Consider the following 18,958-nt stretch of genomic DNA (forward strand, 5'->3'; position numbering starts at 1 on the left):
AAAGTGTTCACTGTTTGAGAGATTCAGAATCCTTGGAGCTTCAATGGCTGCCTCCATTCAGTGCCATCATTCTGGCTCAAAGCATAGCAAAATATCTCAACATGCTAACGCTTTTCCATTTTCATGTCCTGTCTTGTCCGCAGCATTATTAAAAGGATATGTGATAATCTTGGCACCTGAACGAAGCACTAAATTATTCATATTGACCTTACGTTCACACTTCTGGTCTTCACTCTGCCCCAACTAGATGTGTTTGTCACTGCAACATTATAACTAGAGCTATCTGCTTTCCTGAAAGTACTTGTGACCCAAGAGAAACGAAAACTTGCTATTTAAATGGCTCAAACAACCTTGATAAATGCCGCAAAACTTAATTTCTGAAATTTTTTCACAACATCAATAGCACGCACTCCTCAAATATAAAACCTTGGAGAAGTCTGTATAGCAGCTCTACATGGTCATTCTTAATTCACACCATGCAATTATTCATCCCTTTAGTTGCAAGAACTTTTGTAACTATTCTGGTTCACCGATGCAGTTGTTATCTCAACATTTTCCATTGTATGATCTTGTGAAAATATAGATAAAGTTACTCGTTTGCACAGTAGCTCCATATTCTGCAACCTTCAATATTTGGATACTGAACCACTTGCACATTCCAATCATGTCTTTTAACTTCAGTGTTTAAGAGCTATGCTTAGTTTTACAAACTTTTAAAGTCTTCCCTAGCTGTAACGATCATGCACCATCAGGTTGCTCTCTTTTATGGCAAAAGATGCATTGTCTACAACTAGGAAACAGCAATATTGAGGGTTATGCTGCTCCTTTCCTCACTATGGTTCATCTATGCAGTGCAGCACCAACTCATGCCTGACTCATACTAGCTCCTCACACCAATTGTCCATCTCTTCGCTGTCCTGCTTGTGCAGAAGATTCTGGTGCTACTTCACTGGATTCCCCAATTTCATGTTTGCAAAGAGGACAAGATGCATTTATTTTCAACCATTTATCAACACATTCTACATGGAAGCAGTGTGTGCATGATAACTCCCTTAGCTCATCATTGTCCTGGTATTTGCCCAAGCAAATGGAACAAATCGCATCTTCGCCTGAAATAAGTCTCTCTTTATCAGTTCCAGCTGCTATAAAGCCACCCTCACCTGCACTTTCTGAGTCAACTTCACTCTCGTCTTTATTTCCATTACTTTCGATTGTTCTTTTTGCTTTGAACTTGTAAGTTGGCAAAGTATTAATCACTTCAGGTGAAGCTCCTCTTGTCTGACTCTGGTCCTCTCGAAATCCAAGAATATGTATTATACAGGGTAGGCAGCAACATACTGTCACACACAAAATGAATGGCATGGCATAACCTATACAACTAAATGTGAGAAACACAATACACAACCTGTAAAGATTTGGAGCATCACTTGAGGATGAGTGACCAACAAATATCCACACGTTCCCAGCAACAAACCAAACAGCAAAGAAGCAGTCTAAAGCCAATTTGAACCATTCTACATATACATTAAACCTGGGATTCCTTCCTGCCATATGCTGACGGCTCCTTGAAGCCTGAGATGTACTTGGGCCTTCTTCCTCTCGTGAATCTTGAGGAACTGACATTGTAGTGTAAGAGGTAGTTTGAGGAGGAGGAGGACTAGAATGGGAAGCACTGGATGAAGATACAGGATCTTGCTCCGGCACATGAATATATCGATGTGTGTATCGCCAATACAAAAGAGGAAGTGTGGCAAGACACCCTGTAGCATAACCCATGACCCAAACAAATAATGGGGCCCGAGGATTCTCATTTCTTGAGAGTGATAAAACAATAATGGAAGCCACTATCTGACTAACTGTTATGGTAAGTTCAATTGAAATCCAAAGTCCTGAATTCAATGGGCTCGCTCGTTGTTGGCGGCCATAGTTTCGTAAGTCGGCAGGTCTGGAAAAGGAGTTGCTTCTCAACAGGAGTTCACTCAGCTCCGGATGCCCCTTTGCTAGCTTTGCAGAGAGTTGACATTGGAACTGTTGATAAGAATCTGGAAGACTGCCAACAACTGCTGCCCGATATCGACCTGCGCCTTCACCTTGTCAATGGCAACCTGTAGGTAACAGTTTGCATGTCATGTTCTCCTCGGAATATTCAATCCCAACCCAGGTTCAGACCGCAGTGAAGAGTCAGTTTGCCAATTACAAAAGCTTCACGCTGGCTTGTCATTTGGGTGTAAGGTACAGGAGTAGTCGAGGTGAATATACTACTTGCCACATGCCATGCTGTGTCCAGAGCCGATTCTAATAGTTGATTAACACTCAGCACATGTACATTAGCAAAATATTCTCCTTTCTCAACCGCTTTAAGAAACCATGATAATGCTTTCGCATGGTCACGGGGAACCCCCTTCAAACCAAAGTAGTAGAATACACCAACTTTATACATTACCACTGCATTCCCTTTTGGGCCTTTGCATCACTCTGCTCATCATCTAAATTTAGTATATGAACCTTCTACTGAAAACCCGAGCAAATCCCCAATTTCGTAGCGCGCTACGGAATCACTTGAAGCATGTTGCGCTGCGAAACTGTTAAAAGAGGACTCATGCGCTGCAAAAACACCCTGTCCTTAAGCTAGGCTAAAAAATTTTGGCAACAGAATTTTCAGTGATAACAGGTTCCATATTATTATCTTGGTTCAACATGAAACAAAGTTTGATTGCCTTATCTACAACTGAAGTAAAATATGTGGCTGCCGCATCTTGTTGCACTCAACTCCTTTGGATGATGCAAACTTTGTAGGATTTTCAAATCACTTGTACTCCACCTATCTCCATCTTATGTGATAATACAAGTGCTATCAGTATCTCAAAGAATCCTGTCATGCATTCAAAGACTAAGCACATACCGATCAAGTATCATTTTCTCTGATAACAAGTATTGGAACAAAAAGTCAAATTGGAGTATGTTCCCTCTAAGGAACAAGTTGTTGATATTCTCACCACACCACTGCCCAGGGAAACTTTTGAATACCTCAGACAGAAGCTGGGAGTAGTTGATGCATCATCTTGTTGTTGAAACTTGTCTATTTCAGAGAAAAATGGGTGTACGCGAGTTGCCTGAGGAGGATCCACATACATACATCAGTTTATGTAGAGACAGTCGCGTATATGGCAGTTTGAAAGAAATCAGTGGGGACAAACTCTGGTTGAAGAAAGTGTGATATGGATCTGACAGAGACCATCTGGCACAGGTTCAGGGGGAGCAGATAAACTTCTGATAATGCATTGTTGGCATTACATTAGAATCTCTTGGTTCAGGTTCACAGCTATTGATCTCAGGTGGAACAAATGCAGAGGGACAACAGAAGGAAAACATGTTTTCTGGTCTGAATAGTGATTGACAGATGCTGTTGATATCAGTTATTGGTGACTTTCATAAGTCTTGCTCTAAATGTTTCGTCTCTATGTCATGTATCTTTTTTTTATGGTGTCAAGGTCATGTAACGACCTATTTTGGTTTCCCCACTATGCCTGGGATGAATGATGTAATGTACTTGGTTGTCATATGTAAATTTCTGATGTATCCCCACTTGGTTGGGTGATGGATGTATGCATAGAGTCTTTTGGTGATAGGAAGGTCTTTTATGATGTATAAATCATGGTTCTTCTTGAAGAACATCTTTTTGCAGATCTTGCCTACAGTCAGGGGGAGCATGGTTAGCACAGCAGAGCAGAGATTTCAGCATGTACTCAGGGGGAGCACCACCCTTTTCCCTTGATGACAAAGGGGGAGAATGACTTTTAGGATCTTGGGGTTGCCATCAAGTCCAAAGGGGTAGATTGTTGGCATTATGGCACAGGTTTGGAGCTATGGCACAGGTGTTGTCCTTGATGGCAACTCACTTTGATGACAGATCTCAGTTTAGGCTCTCAGAATGAAAGAAAAGATATATATGCAGGTTCATCTAGACGAAGGCACGTATACATGCGGGTTAGACGTTGCAAAGGCGCATATGCGTATACACACACTTTCACGCAAGGAAAAGCACGTACATGTTGGAGAAATTACTTTTGGTCCGTGGTATTTAGTCCTTGGTAATTGAACCTATGGTTTTGGGCCATGGTATCTCGTCAAGAGTGTTGATCCCAAGTATTGGGTCCACGGTATTGTTTTGTTATGGTTTTGGACCGTGGTATTGTGGAAGGCCTAAGACTATAAAAGAGGAAGGAGATCATTTGGCAAAGTATGATCTGAATTATTGAATATCTAATAAAGTGCTAGATCTAGAATATTGGTGATTGTGTTATGGTGCAGATTTGGATCTGAATGAAGGAGGAACCTGAGCGCAAGAGAAGGATAAGTTCTATTGATGCGTCATAATAGTATCTTTATATGATTTTGATCCGTTATATGAAGCGCATGCTTGATCTATAAATCTGGTAATCTAGGTTAATCAATGTCTGAATATTTGAAAGAGTGAATTATCCTTAATAGATCTGTACACAGGTTCAGTGAGGCGAACGAGTGTATAAACGCTGGTTCTGTGAGCAAAAATAGCGTATATGCAGGTTGGTTCAAATACAGAAGCGTATGCATGCAGGTTTCTAGTTATTGAGGTAGCGTACATCTCTTGAGTTGTGTTCTAGCTACTTCTGTTTATTGCTGCAGTGTTTTGGGTTCATAATTTGGTGTGTGGGTACTGTTACTGTGTTTTGGGGTACAACTGTCAGAGAAGCGTATACTTGATTTAGTTATAATTGGTGAAAAGGAGATTGTTTGATGACTGATTGATGTTCATGGGTCCAGTCTGAAAATTTATGAAACGTGGTCCCTGGAAGAAAGAGAAGGTTGTAGCCTTCTGTAGGCTAGCAACTACGTACTAGTATCTTGACTAGTGCAAGAGCTAAGGGGGTTGTAGCTCCCTTCCAGGAGAGGCTGGAGAATGAGAGAGGGTTGTAGCTCTCTGCAGGTTGCAACCTGTGTACTGGTAAAGGACTGCACCAGTACAGAATCATTGTAAGAAGAAGTTTCTAATTAAAGAAGATAGAGACGAATTGCAGCAGGTGGTTTTCACCCACATTGGGTTTCCACCTTATATCTTGTGTTCTTGTGTGTGATTGTCTTCTACTCTATTTCACTGTTTCTAGTTACTGTTTATTTGATTCTGATACATAGATTAATGATCAACATCTGTAAGATAAATTAAATTATAAAGTTGCATGGTATACGCGGGTTTCCTTATATGTAGTTGCGTATATACGCGGTTTTCTCTAACTGAAGTAGCGTATATGATCTGGGTTTGAAAAGGAAATAATTGACTTGATAATACTAATTCACCCCCCCTCTTAGTATTATTTCCAACATAGAGATAAATGAATTGTATATAGTCTTGGAAGGGCATAGTTCATCTTTGTGCTAGGATCTTTATCTTGAATTGTAGCCATTGTTCCTTGAGGTACAAGGCATAAGACTTTACTAGCATCTTGTATTGGATTGCTTCCATGGACAAACCGACCATAGTTACCAATTGACTTTCCTTCTCTTGTAGCTACTGCCTTAGCCATGTGTTCTCATCCTCTAGGTGAGATTTCATCATTGCTTCTGTGTCACTTATGTTGCTCAGTTCTCTGCCCATCTCTTGCAATTTTTCCTCCATGTGGCCTACATCCTCTACCCATTTTGATTTGGCAATTTTCATCCACATGTGTGTCCTTGCCCTCTCCTTTTCAAGTTCAAAGAATAGGGGAATGGAAAAATTTTATGGCATCACCCTACCTCCTTCAATGAACCTATAGTAGGAGCTGAGGTTTGGATATGGGCTAGGTTCTCTTAGTTCTTTGTCTTCTTCCTTAGTTTCTTGTTGAGTAATTCCTTCCTGATCTCCTTTTTTGTTTCCTATAGGCTTAACAGAGTTTCCTATAGGATGGCCTCTGCTTCCTATTGGTCTGTATGTGTCTCATGTAGGAGACCTTTTCCCTTTGATGAGGCTGACCTTGTGACAGACCTCCTAACATAGGTAATTGGAGATTGCGGAGAAGCTTGTTTTGATGATCCTTCTCCTGCATTTTTCTTTAGAGGGGTTGCCTTCTCTTTTTTCTTTGGTGAATCCTCAATGAAAATTTGAGTTTTGGTGGGGGTTTTAGGTCTTCCTTGTCTAATCCTAGTGCTCTTTCTTGACCCAAAGTATAGTGGGGTTTGTCTTTGCCTATTCCCCCTTTGACTTGGCAGGTGTACTTAGGGCACTAACTTCCTAAGTGACATGGTCTAGGGCTCTAGGTCTATTCCTAGCGGGTGGGAAGGTTCCACCGATACAATACTAGAAGGTTGTGGTTATTCTGACTGATTGTTCCTAGGGTGAAAGGGTAAGAGGAAGGTAGGTTTGATCCCGTTTTGCTTCTGCATCTAAGTCCTTCTAGTGGTACCTCCTAAGGGAATCATTCAGGGCATCATTCATCAAGCTCGATAGGGCTTAGCTAGCTCTTCCAGTGGTGGATAGGTTGGTAAGTGATGACCTATGTAGGCTTAGGGGATACCCTTGATGATTCTTCTTCCTCCCTGTCTTGAGTTGTAAACCTCTATTTCTCCTTCTGTCCTTTTTCCTCTTTTCCATTTTCTTTCTCATCCTCTTCTTTGTCTCATCCTTTATCTTCTTCTCCTTCCTCTATTTCTTCACTCTACTCATTTGTTTCTTCTTTTGTTTCTCCTTTGTCTCTTCTTCATTTTCCTCCTCTATTTCTTGTTCAATATCCTCCTCTATTTCTTCTCCTTTTTCCTCTTTTGTTTCTTCTTCTCCCTCACTAGCAGTAGGGCTTTTGTCATATTCAATAGCTTGAATTTCTCCTTCTACCTGCATATCTGTAAATGTTGTCCATGTAATAGGGAGTCTTAAGTTTTGTAGAGAATCTTCAAGGATAGGTTTACTACGTTGTAGATGCTAACTCTATCCTGTAGGTTCTATTTTAGGAAGGCCGAGAGCAACCTCTTCATTTGATGACATCTCGAAGTTTCTTTTGCTCTCTTTGTATGGGAATTAGCGTTTTATTTTCATATATGAATGATCGTGTGGGTTGGTGTGCTAGCTGTCTAAGTACGAGCACCTCGTTTTGGACCAATGGTCCCACTATCAGTCCATCATTCCACCTTACCTCATAATTATGTCCCTCTCCTATCCTCCATATCTTAACCATTTTTTGTTTTATTCCCTTTTTCTTTTGATTTGAATTTTGCCACATGTGGATTGGTCGAACTCTTTACTTCTCGTCGACTGGCCAAATATGGCCAAGTTAACTGGCCACCTTTACTTATAAAACAAACTCTCACATTATCCTATAGTTTTTACCATATCACACTAATGAGAGAGCATGAGTAAGATGACATACTTGTGGGTAAGGTGCTTCGTTGATGATGAATGCTGGAGAGTGGTGCCTCTTTGTTGTGCTTTTCAATATGCATATTTTTCTGTGTATTTGCCTCTTTTGATGCTTGTTCCTTTTAATGTGAAGGTGTTGGACCTTTTTGTTGGTGATATTATTACTACTCCTGAGCTCTAGAGGAGCTTCTTCATCCTTGTAGTCCCAGTTCTGAAGATAGTTGAAATATCTATGGTTTCCTTTGTGGGATAGGCTGCTACAGGATTTCCTACAAGATACCTGTAGGATGTCCTGTAGCTACCTCTCCATTAAATTTTCATACTTTTTTTCTAAACTTTGAAGCATAATAGATGTTGAAATTAGTGGAGAATGGTGGTAGGGAATGGTAGGTTAAAGATGTTGCCTCTGAGGATGGTTCCTCTTTCCCTCTTCTCCATCTCTTTTGTTGTTGTTTTTTTGTAATATTTTTTTTTTTGAATTGATTCCTTTGATGGATTCATGGGTGACATGTTGTGGTGGAGTAAATGGTTTTTCATCCAGACACAGGCTTATGTCATCACCTTTCTCTCGAACTATCCTTCTTATGGTTTTCAAGGTCATTGTCATTCTTACCTGAAACTCTTGTAGCATTACAAGGAATCCTATTGAAAACACATAGTTTGAGTGAGATCAGATGGAGGGGTTTATAAATGGAAGACTAGGTGAATAGTGGAAGATATGAGATGGGTGGATTAAAACATGGCTCTTGTAGGTCCTGATATCCTTCTCATGTTGTTCTTATCCTCCTCTTGCTGACCTGCAAAACAAAATTTCCATCTTTTGTATCTTTTCTCTTTTTTCTTTTTTTTCTTCTCTCTTTTTTTTTTTTTTTGTAAAACAACTAGTCTGCCTCCAAGGAGGTTTTCATCCTAGTTTCCTACCCCGAGTGCCTCAAAAAACGTTTTCACCTAGAGATCTTTTTATTTTACCTCCTTTTTTCTAAAACACCCTTGGGCTTCCTCAAGAGGTTTTGAACCTAATAGTGGGACTCAGGTGCCTCATGGAGGTTTTCACCTAAGTCTCTTTATTTTTTCTCTTTTTCTTTTTTCTTTTCTTTTCTTTTTCTTTCTTTTTTCTTCTTTAGGGAATTGGTGGGGTGGAAGCTAAAACCTTATCCACCACTGTCATTGTCTTGTTGATGTTATTGACGAATTCTTGCTTTGACAAGAGCTTCTTGTAGATCTATAATCTATACCCATTGATAAGCAAAGGGATAGCCTCTACATCAATGGTTATTATATGCACAACACCATTATCATGACACTTTTCTATTACATAAGGCCCTAACCATCTAGTTCTTAACTTGCCTTTAAAATCCTTGTACCAGGAATCATACAATAAATCCCAATCACATTCTTGAAACTGCTTGTCTTTTATATTCTTTTCATGCCAAATTTTCCTTTGATCTTGAGTCACCTCTGTGTGGAGGAGGGCTTGCATCCAAAATTCATCTAACACATTCAGCTGGAGTAAACTTTCATGTTGTGCCTTAGTGATATCTAGATCCAGTTGTGCTACCATCATTAAGGTGTTGTATTCAAATTTAATGGACATCAGGGCTTTCTTCCCATACACCAATTCATAAGGGGTGAAGCCAGTGGTGGTATTCGAGGTGGTATCGTAGGCCTAGGTGGCCTCAACTAATCTATCTTCCCAATCCTTTTTGTTGCTACTAATCACCTTGGTCAAAATGCCTTCTAGCGCTATGTTGGTTACCTCCACTTGCCCATTAGCCTGTGGGTGGTAAGGAGTCGATATTTTGTGCTTGTTCTTGTGAGATGTAAATTGACTACCTTGATCAATGATCAACTCTCAGGGTACCCAAACTTATAAAACATATTTTCCCTTAAGAATTCAGCCACCTTTTCTTCTTTTGCTACTTTGATGGCTTTGGATTTAGCCCAGTTGGTGAATTAGTCAGTACACACAATCATGTACTACTTCTATTTGGATGGAGGGCCAATGGGCCCGATGAAATCCATGCCTCGCTTGTCAAATGGCTAAAAGTCACTTGAGGTTGTAGAGGCACCTCATCCCTTGTGGTAGGTTTCCCCATCCTTTGGCACCGATCACATTGACTGGTATACCTCCTCACATCTTGGTGAAGAGTGGGCCAGTAACAACCAACTTCTATTACCTTGAATATTGTTCTTTTGGCTGCAAAGTGACCTGCACAAGGCCCATCATGATAGGTCAGAAGGATGTTGATGAATTCCTCCTCCCTAACACATCTTCTCAAAATTTGATTTGGACCTATCTTGAATAGGTTGCACCTAATCCAAGTGAATGGGGTTCTCTCTTTTATGATCCTGCTCTTTTTCTTGGAGGACAAGTTTGGTGGAAACTATGCAGACACCAAGTAGTTTGCTATGTCAGCAAACCATGGAGACAAAATTGAAATGATGAATAAATGTTCATCTAGTAACTAATCTTCAGCCATTCCTTCCTCCCCTGTAGACAAAGTCAATCTGGATAGAAAATCTTCAACAACATTCTCCTTGTCAGGCTTATCAATAATAGTTAAATCAAATTGTTGCAATAAAAGTAACCATCTAATAATCTGGGCATTTACATCAGGTTTATTCATCAAGTATTTAATTACATCATGGTCAGTATGCACAAATTTTTGGTAAGGAGTAATGTAATGCCTAAATTTATTCAATGAATGCAAAACAACTGGGAGCTCTTTTTTAGTCACTGTGTAGTTCAGTTCGGCTTTCGACATATTCTTACTGATGAAGTTAATGGCATAAGATAGCTTGTCATCTATCTGGCCTAGATCTACTCCTATGGCTTTGTGAGAGGCATCAACATGTATATGAAAAGTAAGAGCCCAATTTGGGCCTCAGAGAATAGGTGTAATAGTCAACTTGTCCTTTAGGGTGTCCAAGGCTTCTTGATAGCTTTCTGACCATAAAAATTCAGAGTCTTTGGCCAATAACCCAAATAAAAGAGAAGTTAACTTGCTGAAATATTTTATAAATCTCCTATAGTATTTGGCTAAACCTAGAAAACTTCTGACATCCCTTTATTTTTCCAGAGTTGGGACCCTTTTGATGATGGCTATCTTATTTGGGTCTATTTCTAGTCCTTCCTGGGATACTAGGTGACCTAGAATAGTCCCTGTAGTCATCAAGAAATCACACTTTTCAGGAATAAGGGATAAATTCATTTCAATGCATTTGTTCAACACCTTAACCAGGTTTGAGAGAGCCTCCCATAAATCACACCCATATGGTGTCAAGTATTCCATATAAATTTCTACTGCATCATGGACTAGCTCTACAAAGATACTTAGGATTGCCCTCTAGAATGTGGCAAGGGCATTGCATAAAACAAAAGGAAGGACCCTATAAGCGAAAGTACCCCAAGGATAGGTGAAGGTGCTTTTATCTTGGTCCTATGGGCTAATCTAGATTTGATTGTACCCACTGAACCCATATAAGAAAGAGAAAAACGTTTTCCCTACCAACCAATCTAACACTTGGTCAATGAAAGGCATAGGGAAATGGTCCTTCTTTGTTGCTTTTTTTAACTCTCTATAATCAACTCAAATCCTCCATTTTCTATTTTTCTTTGGAACCAACACCAAAGGAGACACCCACTCACTATTCGAGATAGGGTAGATGAATCTTGCATCCAAAAACTTTTGAAACTCTTCTTTTCCTATATACTTGAGAGCTGGATTCATTCTCCTTTGGGGTTGTTAGACTAGTTTTCAACCTTCATTGATATAAATTTGGTGCGTACACATTGATGGTTGCACTCCCTTAATCTCCTTATAATTCCAAGCAAAGGAATCCAAATGCTCTCTTAGCATATTACATAACTTTTCTTCTTCATGTTCAGAAATGGAGGGTTTGATTTTCAGTGTTATTTCAGGGGCAAATTCTATTGTATTGAGACAAGTAGGGTTTGAATTAGTTAAGCATAGATCAATCTAATGGTTTTTCTTGGTTTCCTTCACTACTTCCTCAAGAGACAAGGTGTTGGAAGTTGGATTTTGGAGGATGTGTTCAATCAAACCATCTTCATCAGGTTGTCCTCCCCCATGGCATTTTCTAGGGTATAGAGTTGGGTGAAGTAGACTTCATCTTCTTCCTCCTCTTCTAGCCATAAAGGTAATTCATGTTCTAGAGATGGCTGAGCAAGATGGTACATGACCAACTTCTTGGATAGATTCCCATTTTCGATAGTCAGGTTTCCAGCTCTGCAGCTGATGTAGGCATCGGCATTGCCTAACCAAGGCCTCCCAAGCATGAGAGGATAACAATTAAATTTAGTCTTAGGATGGAGAAATAAGAAGTCTACAGGGTACTCCAAGGACTCAATGGAGACCATCACATACTCAACAATCCCCTTAGGGGCTACTGTGGACCGGTCTACAAGATGCAAGACTGTGGTTGTCTTTCTTAATGAACTCTGGAGACTCAACTTGAGCATGGTGTCCTTAGTCATTACATTAATGGCAGCCACAAGATGAATCAAGGTATGTGGGACAATGGTGCCATTGATGTGTACATCTAATACATGGCTTCTAGGGTCTAAATACTTTGGGTAAATTACCTGGACCAGTATTGAGTCAAACAACTGTCCAATGACATTAATGGTAGGGGTGTCTCTTTTTCGCCTCCCTCAATGTTTGAAACACTTATATTTAATCAGTTTGTTGTAAATAAGTACATCCTTAATAGCTTGGAGAAGTGGGATTTTGACACATAGATTTTTCAATTCTCCTAGAAGTTCATTCTCTTCTAGGGTAGGATGGATTGGATGAGTTAATCTTTCAGGAAAGGGTGGTGGATTCACTCTTGGCATACTTTCCTCTCTTTCTTCCTCACTCTCCCTAGGTGGACATGGAGGTTGATTATCCAAGAGCACTCTCCCAGATCTAAGGTTGATTTCCTAAATTTCCACAGCATAAGCAGGGTAGGATGTCTCTCCACTGTAGACCTGTTGTGCCTGTCTATTGTTCGGGTCTAGGTTTGGTTTGGTAGACATATGAGGTTGTTTAGGTTGAGCAGGGTGTAAAAGTTTGGCTTTCGACATATTCTTATTGATGAAGTAAATGGCATAAGGTAGCTTGTCATCTATCTAGCCTAGATCTTATCCTATGGCTTTGTGAGAGGCATCGGCATGTATATGAAAAGTAAGAGCCCAATTTGGTGTTGGCATTATGATGCATGTGTTGTACTTGATGGCAACCCTCTCATAGAAGATCATCTCACTTATATACATTCAGATGAATCTACATTCAGATCAAAGGAATCAAATGGCAAGTTCTTAGTAAGCTTTGCCATCAAGTCCAAAGGGGGAGATTGTTGGCATTATGGCTAAAGTGTTGTCCTTGATGGCAACCCATTCAGGTGATAGATCACTGTACTTCAAGTTAGCAGCAGAGGTTGATGATCAGCTATCAAATATTGAAGAAAATAAGGGGTACGCAGGTACACCTTACAGAAAGTGCGTACCCGCAGGTACACCATGCAGGGACCGCGTCCAGATACGCAGACCAGCCGTTCAGGAGGTGCGCCCCCCCAGTGCACACATTTCAAGGCAAAGAAATTCACATGTGGGGTTTTCTTATGTGTTACTCTTGGTATTTAGCCGACGGTATTGGGTTATTATGGTGTCGGCTCGTGGTATTGTTCCATGATTTTAGGAGGAGCTTGCCTATATAAAGCAAAGGAGATCATTTGGCTTGAGTATGTCTTTGGTTGAATATCTTATGAGGGCTAGATCTGGTCTAGATCTAAAGAAGGCAAATCTACTGATGGACTGAGATCTCTTCGGCGCATGATCAGATCTGTAGATCTGACTGTCTGGGTTATTCTTGAAGTCTTGAAATCATTTATGCCCGAAGGTACGCAGGTACAGTGAAAGAAAAGTGCGCCGGTACGCAGGCTCAGAAGCGCTGCAGGTGCGCCGGGACGTAGGCGCAGAAGCGCTGCAGGCGCGTCGGTACGCAAGCGAAAAAGCGCTGCAGTTGCGGAGGTACACAGGAAGTCTATTTGGCACAGTGCGTGGGTACGCAGGTGCACAGTTCAGAACAGTGCGTACTATACGCAGGCTTTACATGGGTGAAGCTGCGTACTTCTCTTGAAATCAATTTAGCTGTTCATGTTTATCATTGCTGTGTTCTGGGTTTTGAAGTGATGTCTAGTTTCTGGTATTATGTTCTGATAACAGCAGTGATTGAGTGAATGATTATGATTAGCTTCAGAATTGATGGATCAGGTTCTTAATGATCTGATCGACTAGATCTGATTGATGACTCTCATTGTATATGTATTGATCTAGTGATTGGGTGTTTCAAAAGGTTTTTGATTATGAGATTCAATGTTGTTGTTGGGTCCAGTATGAAAGGTATCGAAAGTTGCAGGATGAAGCAACATCTCTAAGAAATGAAGTCATTGAAAAGAACACAACAATCAAGGAGCTCAGAGATCGATCCAGTTATTATGAAAATCTTGAAGCTACAATCCTCTCACTAAAAGGAGATCTTGAAGAATCAAAGAAGCAGAATACAAATCTACTCCAAGCCATTGAAAAACAAGAAAACGAAGTCACCAGCTTAAAATATCAACTAGAATGTGCCTTCCGAGTTCGTCAAATGCAGCAGGATCTGAATGAAGAACAAGAAAAGGAGATTCTCAAACTAAGGGAACAAATGGAAGAAGGAAGGAAAGCTGAAGAAGTTTTGAAAAAGAAATCTCTTGAAAAGGAAGAACAGCTTCAGGTTGAGGTAAATATCTTGAAAGGTAAACTAGAAGAAAAGGATAAGCTTTTACGATTTCAAGATAGCTCTAAAGCATTGGATGATATTCTTAGTAGTCAAAGGTCCCGTGCTATAAAGACTGGTCTTGGTTTCCATGAATCTGTTGAAGGTGAATCTAGTTCACAAGGTGAGGCAAGAAATTCTAAAGAGAAATCTAAAGTGATCAATGAAGAAATGAAAGATCAATCTCATCATCAACCAAGGAAAGAAATTCCTCAAAGAAAATCCTTTACTCCTTCTATGAATAATGTTGAATGTTATGTATGTCATAATCTTGGACATGTTGCAGCTAGATGTAGAAGAAGAAGAGTTCAAGACCATTATGTAGACAAGTCATCTCAATCAAGGTATTTTTATGGATATTGCTTTGCTTGCAATACGTTTGGTCACAAAGCTGCTGATTGTTACAGGAGGAATATGAAACATGTAAGATGTTATGCATGTAACAAGCCTGGACATATAGCTAAGGAATGCAGGAACAAAGTGTGGGCACCATATCAAAAGGAGAAAATGTCATCATCACGCTTGAAGATATGGAGGAAAAAGGAAGTACAGTCAGAAAAGGATGGCACAGCACAATGTACAGACATACCAGAATCAGAGGGAGCTGAAAGTACAAAACTTCAGGTTCCTGAATCTCATATGCAAACTTCATAAAGGCAAGTCGCATAAATACGCGAGTTGGATACTGCACAATCGCGTATATGCTTGTTTGAAGGCAGTAGGCAAGTGAATTTGGAAATGAATCTATCAGATCTGGGAATCTGACTGTCAGTAGCACAAAGGAGGACTGTTAATTCGGCCCTAATCAGAAGGCCGCATGTGTTTAACAGAAGAGCTGCGTGGGGACGCAGTGCAGTAACAGGAGATCTATGTGGGGACGCAGTGCAGTAACAGGAGACCTACGTGGGTACGTGGAGCAGAAGAAGGAGAGCTGCGTGGGTAAGCAGAGCGACTAAGGTTTAGGTGCGTCCGCATAGTAAAAGTACGCAGCACGATAGTATTTTTGGGTGCGTCCCTGCAGTAACAGTATGCGGCGCAACTGATGGAACAGGTGCGTGGGTACGCTCTGTAATAGAAGACTGTCTGCATATATACGCAGTGTAGCAGAAGGATATCTGCAGGTGTACGCAGGGGAGCAGAAGATGAAGTGCGTACCTGTCTTAAGGCATTTATTGGCTGATTCTTCTTATTGATATGCATGATCAGATTTGACAGATGGCACTGGTTCAGGGGGAGCATATGTCCTGAATGGATTGTTGGCATTATGGTCCTTGGTGACAATGCTTATGATTCATCTTGCTATGGTTATGAGTTGGTCACATGATCAGATTTATGGTTGATTCTCTAATGATGCTTGCATGGAGTCTTTATTGTTCTTGGCACATATATGGATGAGGTTGGATGATTTCGTGGATGATTATTCAAAGTTGCATTGTTGGAGACATGATGATGATGAGTCACTCATATGCTGCTGTTGACATGTGCATGATGCATGATTTCTTTCTTGGCACAAATGGATGAGGATTGTTGGCTAGATACAGGGATGATTATTCATACATATGTTGATTGATGCAGATGCTTTCATTTGATGGCTCTTGATTCATGTAAATCTGGATGGTTATGAGTTGATGCAGAAGTCCTTGATGTTGACAGATACTATGGAGCAGATTATACAGTGCTGTTGATGATGTTTGTCATGATCTTTAGATGTTTGATGTAAAGGTCATAGCAAGACTCATGTTGTAATGGTCTATCTATTGTAGTCATCTCTTCAGGTCATGTAACGGCCTATGTCCCCTCACTATGCATGGGATGAAGATGTAATGTATTTGGTTTTCATATTTCTGATGTATTCCCACTTGGTTGGATGGATGATCCTTATTGTGATGGGTGATGGATGTATGTATTGAGTCTTTTGGTGATAGGAAGGTCATTTATGATATATAAAGTCATGTTCTTCTTATAGAACATCTTTTTGCAGACCTTGCTTACAGTCAGGGGGAGCTTGAGCATGAACAGCACTATATAGCAGAGAAGACATCTCAGCTTGTTCTCAGAAAGACCATTATCAGATTGGAGCACCATGACATATACAAAGGGGGAGCTCATTCAGAGACTTCAGCAGATCTGGTTTATAGTCAAGGGGAGCATGTTCTTAGGGGGAGCATACCCCTTTGCCCTTGATGTCAAAGGGGGAGAGTGATTTGGTGTTGTTGCCATCAAGTCCAAAGGGGGAGATTGTTGGCATTATGATGCATGTGTTGTACTTGATGGCAACCCTCTCATAGAAGATCATCTCACTTATATACATTCAGATGAATCTACATTCAGATCAAAGGAATCAAATGGCAAGTTCTTAGTAAGCTTTGCCATCAAGTCCAAAGGGGGAGATTGTTGTCATTATGGCTAAAGTGTTGTCCTTGATGGCAACCCATTCAGGTGATAGATCATTGTACTTCAAGTCAGCAGCAGAGGTTGATGATCAGCTATCAAATATTGAAGAAAATAAGGGGTACGCAGGTACACCTTACAGAAAGTGCGTACCCGCAGGTACACCATGCAGGGACCGCGTCCAGATACGCAGACCAGCCGTTCAGGAGGTGCGTCCCCCCAGTGCACACATTTCAAGGCAAAGAAATTCACATGTGGGGTTTTCTTATGTGTTACTCTTGGTATTTAGCCGACGGTATTGGGTTATTATGGTGTCGGCTCGTGGTATTGTTCCATGATTTTAGGAGGAGCTTGCCTATATAAAGCAAAGGAGATCATTTGGCTTGAGTATGTCTTTGGTTGAATATCTTATGAGGGCTAGATCTGGTCTAGATCTAAAGAAGGCGAATCTACTGATGGACTGAGATCTCTTCGGCGCATGATCAGATCTGTAGATCTGACTGTCTGGGTTATTCTTGAAGTCTTGAAATCATTTATGCCCGAAGGTACGCAGGTACAGTGAAAGAAAAGTGCGCCGATACGCAGGCTCAGAAGCGCTGCAGGTGCGCCGGGACGCAGGCGCAGAAGCGCTGCAGGCGCGTCGGTACGCAGGCGAAAAAGCGCTGCAGTTGCGGAGGTACGCAGGAAGTCTATTTGGCACAGTGCGTGGGTATGCAGGTGCACAGTTTAGAACAGTGCGTACTGTACGCAGGCATTACATGGGTGAAGCTGCGTACTTCTCTTGAAATCAATTTAGCTGTTCATGTTTATCATTGCTGTGTTCTGGGTTTTGAAGTGATGTCTGGTTTCTGGTATTATGTTCTGATAACAGCAGTGATTAAGTGAATGATTATGATTAGCTTCAGAATTGATGGATCAGGTTCTTAATGATCTGATGGACTAGATCTGATTGATGACTCTCATTGTATATGTATTGATCTAGTGATTGGGTGTTTCAGAAGGTTGTTTGATTATGAGCTTCAATGTTGTTGTTGGCTCCAGTATGAAAATTGGATGAAATGTGGCCTTTCAGATTATGGGTTGTGCTTCAGTGTATCCAGTATGAAAATTGATGAAACGTGGTACTTGGAGGAGAGAATATTGTAGGTCGGCGCCTACGTACTAGTATCTAAGCTAGTACAAGAGCTAAAGGAAATCTTTGGAGCATTGTAGCAGGTAGTAGCCTGCGTACTAGTAAATGGATCGGCTAGTAGAAGAGCAAAGGGGGTTGTAGCTCCCGTACTGGTATAAGACTGCACCAGTACAAATATTGTAAAAGGATTTTCTTATTAAGAAGAAGATTGAGATGACTTGCAGCAGGTGGTTTTGTCCCGCATTGGGTTTCCACCTTATATCATGGTGTTCATGTGTGTGCCTTATGTGTGATGATCTATTCTCTATTACTGCATCTGTTATCTGATAATATGGTTGATAATATTCTAATGACTCATTGAAGATCAATTAACTTAATCATAAGAAGTTGTGGAAGTAGCATATATGAATCTGATTATGGAAATGAAAAAGTTTTACTAATGTGATAATACTGATTCACCCCCCCCCCCCTCTCAGTATTATTTCCAACATTTGGGCCTCAGAGAATAGATGCAACAGTAAACTTGTCCTTTAGGGTGTCCAAGGCTTCTTGGCAACTTTCTCACCATAAAAATTCAGCGTCTTTGGCCAATAACCCAAATAAAGAAGAACTTAACTTGCTGAAATTTTTATAAATCTCCTATGGTATCCAACTAAACCTAAAAAACTTCTGACAACCCTCTATTTTTGCAGATTTGGGACCCTTTTGATGATGGCTATCTTATTTGGGTCTACTTGTAGTCCTTCCTAGGATACTGAGTGACCTAGAACAATCCCTGCAGTCATCAAGAAATCACACTTTTTAGGACAAAGGGATAAATTAATTTCAATGCATTTGTTCAATAGCTTACCCAGGTTAGAGAAAGACTCCCATAAATGACACCCATAGGGTGTAAAGTATTCCATATAAATTTCTATTGCATCGTGGAATAGCTCTTAAAAGATACTCAGGACTGCCCTCTGGAATGTGTCAGGGGCATTGCATAGACCAAAAGGAAGGACCCTATAAGCGAAAGTACCCCAAGGATAGGTGAAGGTGATTTTATCTTGGTCCTCTGGGCTAATCTAGATTTGATTGTACCCGTTGAACCCATCTAAGAAAGAGAAAAACGTTTTCCCTGCCAGGCAATCTAACACTTGGTCAATGAAAGGTAGAGGGAAATGGTCCTTCTTTGTTGCTTTTTTAACTCTCTGTAATCAACGCAAATCCTCCACTTTCTATTTTTCTTTGGAACCAACACCAAATGAG

At 40.6% G+C, this 18,958-nt stretch overlaps 1 protein-coding gene and 1 pseudogene across 1 annotated transcript; both read right to left on the reverse strand.

The window, feature by feature from the left end:
• Positions 1-541: 541 nt before the first annotated feature.
• On the reverse strand, positions 542-1,908 carry LOC149162247 (E3 ubiquitin-protein ligase At4g11680-like). The gene has a single exon (XM_089435658.1). It carries the CDS (start codon positions 1,774-1,776, stop codon positions 889-891), a length of 888 nt encoding a protein of 295 aa, XP_089291784.1. The 5' UTR covers positions 1,777-1,908; the 3' UTR covers positions 542-888.
• A 238-nt stretch (positions 1,909-2,146) lies between these two features.
• Positions 2,147-18,958, reverse strand: part of LOC149162248 (alanine--glyoxylate aminotransferase 2 homolog 1, mitochondrial pseudogene) — a 40,467-nt pseudogene continuing 23,655 nt past the window's right edge.

Source organism: Pinus tabuliformis, chromosome 5_2 (genome assembly GCF_031772625.1).
Source record: "Pinus tabuliformis cultivar Carrire ecotype Pingquan chromosome 5_2, CPIR1, whole genome shotgun sequence".
Classification (NCBI taxonomy): domain Eukaryota; kingdom Viridiplantae; phylum Streptophyta; class Pinopsida; order Pinales; family Pinaceae; genus Pinus; species Pinus tabuliformis.